At 65.4% G+C, this 1,510-nt stretch overlaps 1 protein-coding gene across 1 annotated transcript in view; it reads left to right on the top strand.

Moving 5' to 3' along the window:
* The first annotated feature begins 790 nt into the window (after window positions 1-790).
* PSCA (prostate stem cell antigen) overlaps window positions 791-1,510 on the top strand; it is a 2,368-nt gene continuing 1,648 nt past the window's right edge. The window contains exons 1-2 of the mRNA XM_023520290.1: window positions 791-797; window positions 1,230-1,396. Of these exons, the coding sequence (XP_023376058.1) occupies window positions 791-797; window positions 1,230-1,396 (174 nt within the window). The remainder of the gene's footprint in view (window positions 798-1,229; window positions 1,397-1,510) is intronic.

Below are 1,510 nucleotides of genomic sequence, written 5' to 3'. Positions count from 1 at the left end.
GGAGGGGCTCTCATGCGGACCATGTCCCCTCTGGGGCAGCACTCACTACCATCTGGACGTGGAGACGGCTCGCCCAGGGCTTGGCCCGCAGCTGTCTCCCAAGGCAGAGGCCAGACAGCCCGGCCTTCAACCTTTCACTGCCTCGTGGCCGGGCCTGGCTCCTGGATGGGCAGACGGACAGGCAGAAGCACAGACAGCCTGCAGGGCGGGCGGGAGGCACAGGGGCACAGTGCCTCAAGCTAAGAAGCACCACCCCATCCATCACTCCTCGATCCATCACTCACTCATGAAATGAAACAGGGAGGGCGGGGGCTGTCGGGAGAGGCCCCGGGTCCCGCTCCCCAGGCCCAGCCCTGGCTTCTGCTGCGAGCAGCCGGGTCCTGCGGGGCGGGCGTACGTAGGCCTGTGCTGCTCTGGTCTGGTCTCCAGGCCTGGCTCAGTCTCTCCTGGCCCAGGGTCCCTGGGTGGTCACTAAACTGCTCAGAGCCTCAGCTTCTCTTCTGGAAAGTGGGGATCATGACAATGGCCTCTAAGGCCTCTGGAGTTCGGCCGGTATGTGTGCTGACTGAGCACAGGGCTGGGGGCTGAGGTGCCTTGGGTCCCAGCTTCGTCATCGTTTTCACCAGACAGGCCTTAATCATCATCATAGCTGGAGCCGCTACTTCGAGGGACAGAGCAGGACCCGGTGGGGCCCACAGTACCGGGTCTCACTGCACTGGGGAGGCCTGACAGGGCCTGGGAGGCCAGGCTGGCCTTGCGCGGGCTGTTGGGGACAAGGATGGGGGCCTCGATGCCGGGTGCCATGTCCAGTTCTGGGAAGGGTCCTGATCACCTCGCCCTCACCTGCTCAGAGTCCAGTGGCCCGGCTGTCAGGTGGGGTCAGCCAGTACCCACATGGGGCTTGCCGGCCCCTGTCCTCTGAGAAGCACGGGCATTTTATCAGAGCTCTAAAGTCCTAAGGGCTGGGCTGGGCTGGGCACCAAAGTTGGATTCCAGGTGCTGTGACAGGAAGTGGGCAGAGAGGTCAGTCACACGGGGCAGACTTGTGTCAGCGTCTGAGTGAGGGGTGGGCTGGGCTCTTGTGCTCCTTCGATTTCCAGCAGCCTGGAAGGAGCCAGAGGGCGCTCCCGGTGGTCCCCTCCACCGGGGCAGATGAGAAAAGGAGGCTCCTCCCACCAGCCCCTAGGAGGGTGGGCCGGGCCAGCCTCTGAGCCCCTCCCCACCCGCAGGCACCGCCCTGCAGTGCTACTTCTGCGTGGCCGAGACCAGCGACAAGGACTGTCAGCGTGTGCAGAACTGCAGCGACTCCGAGACCCACTGCTGGACCCAGCGCATCAGTGAGTGGCCCCGCTACCCCAGCCCTGCCCGCAGCCCCGCCCAGAGGCCCTCAGGCTGGGCGTGGCCCCACCCGCCCCCATGCCACGCCCCTATACTCCCGGCACCCTGCCACTGTCCGGCACCCTGCCACTGTCCGCAAGGACTGGGAGAACCTCCACCATGGGACTGAACT

Source organism: Pteropus vampyrus, unplaced genomic scaffold, assembly GCF_000151845.1.
Source record: "Pteropus vampyrus isolate Shadow unplaced genomic scaffold, Pvam_2.0 Scaffold256, whole genome shotgun sequence".
In the NCBI taxonomy this organism is placed as follows: Eukaryota; Metazoa; Chordata; class Mammalia; order Chiroptera; family Pteropodidae; genus Pteropus; species Pteropus vampyrus.
The sequence above is the reverse complement of the archived record's forward strand: the minus strand, read 5'-3'. Positions and strand labels throughout refer to the sequence as shown.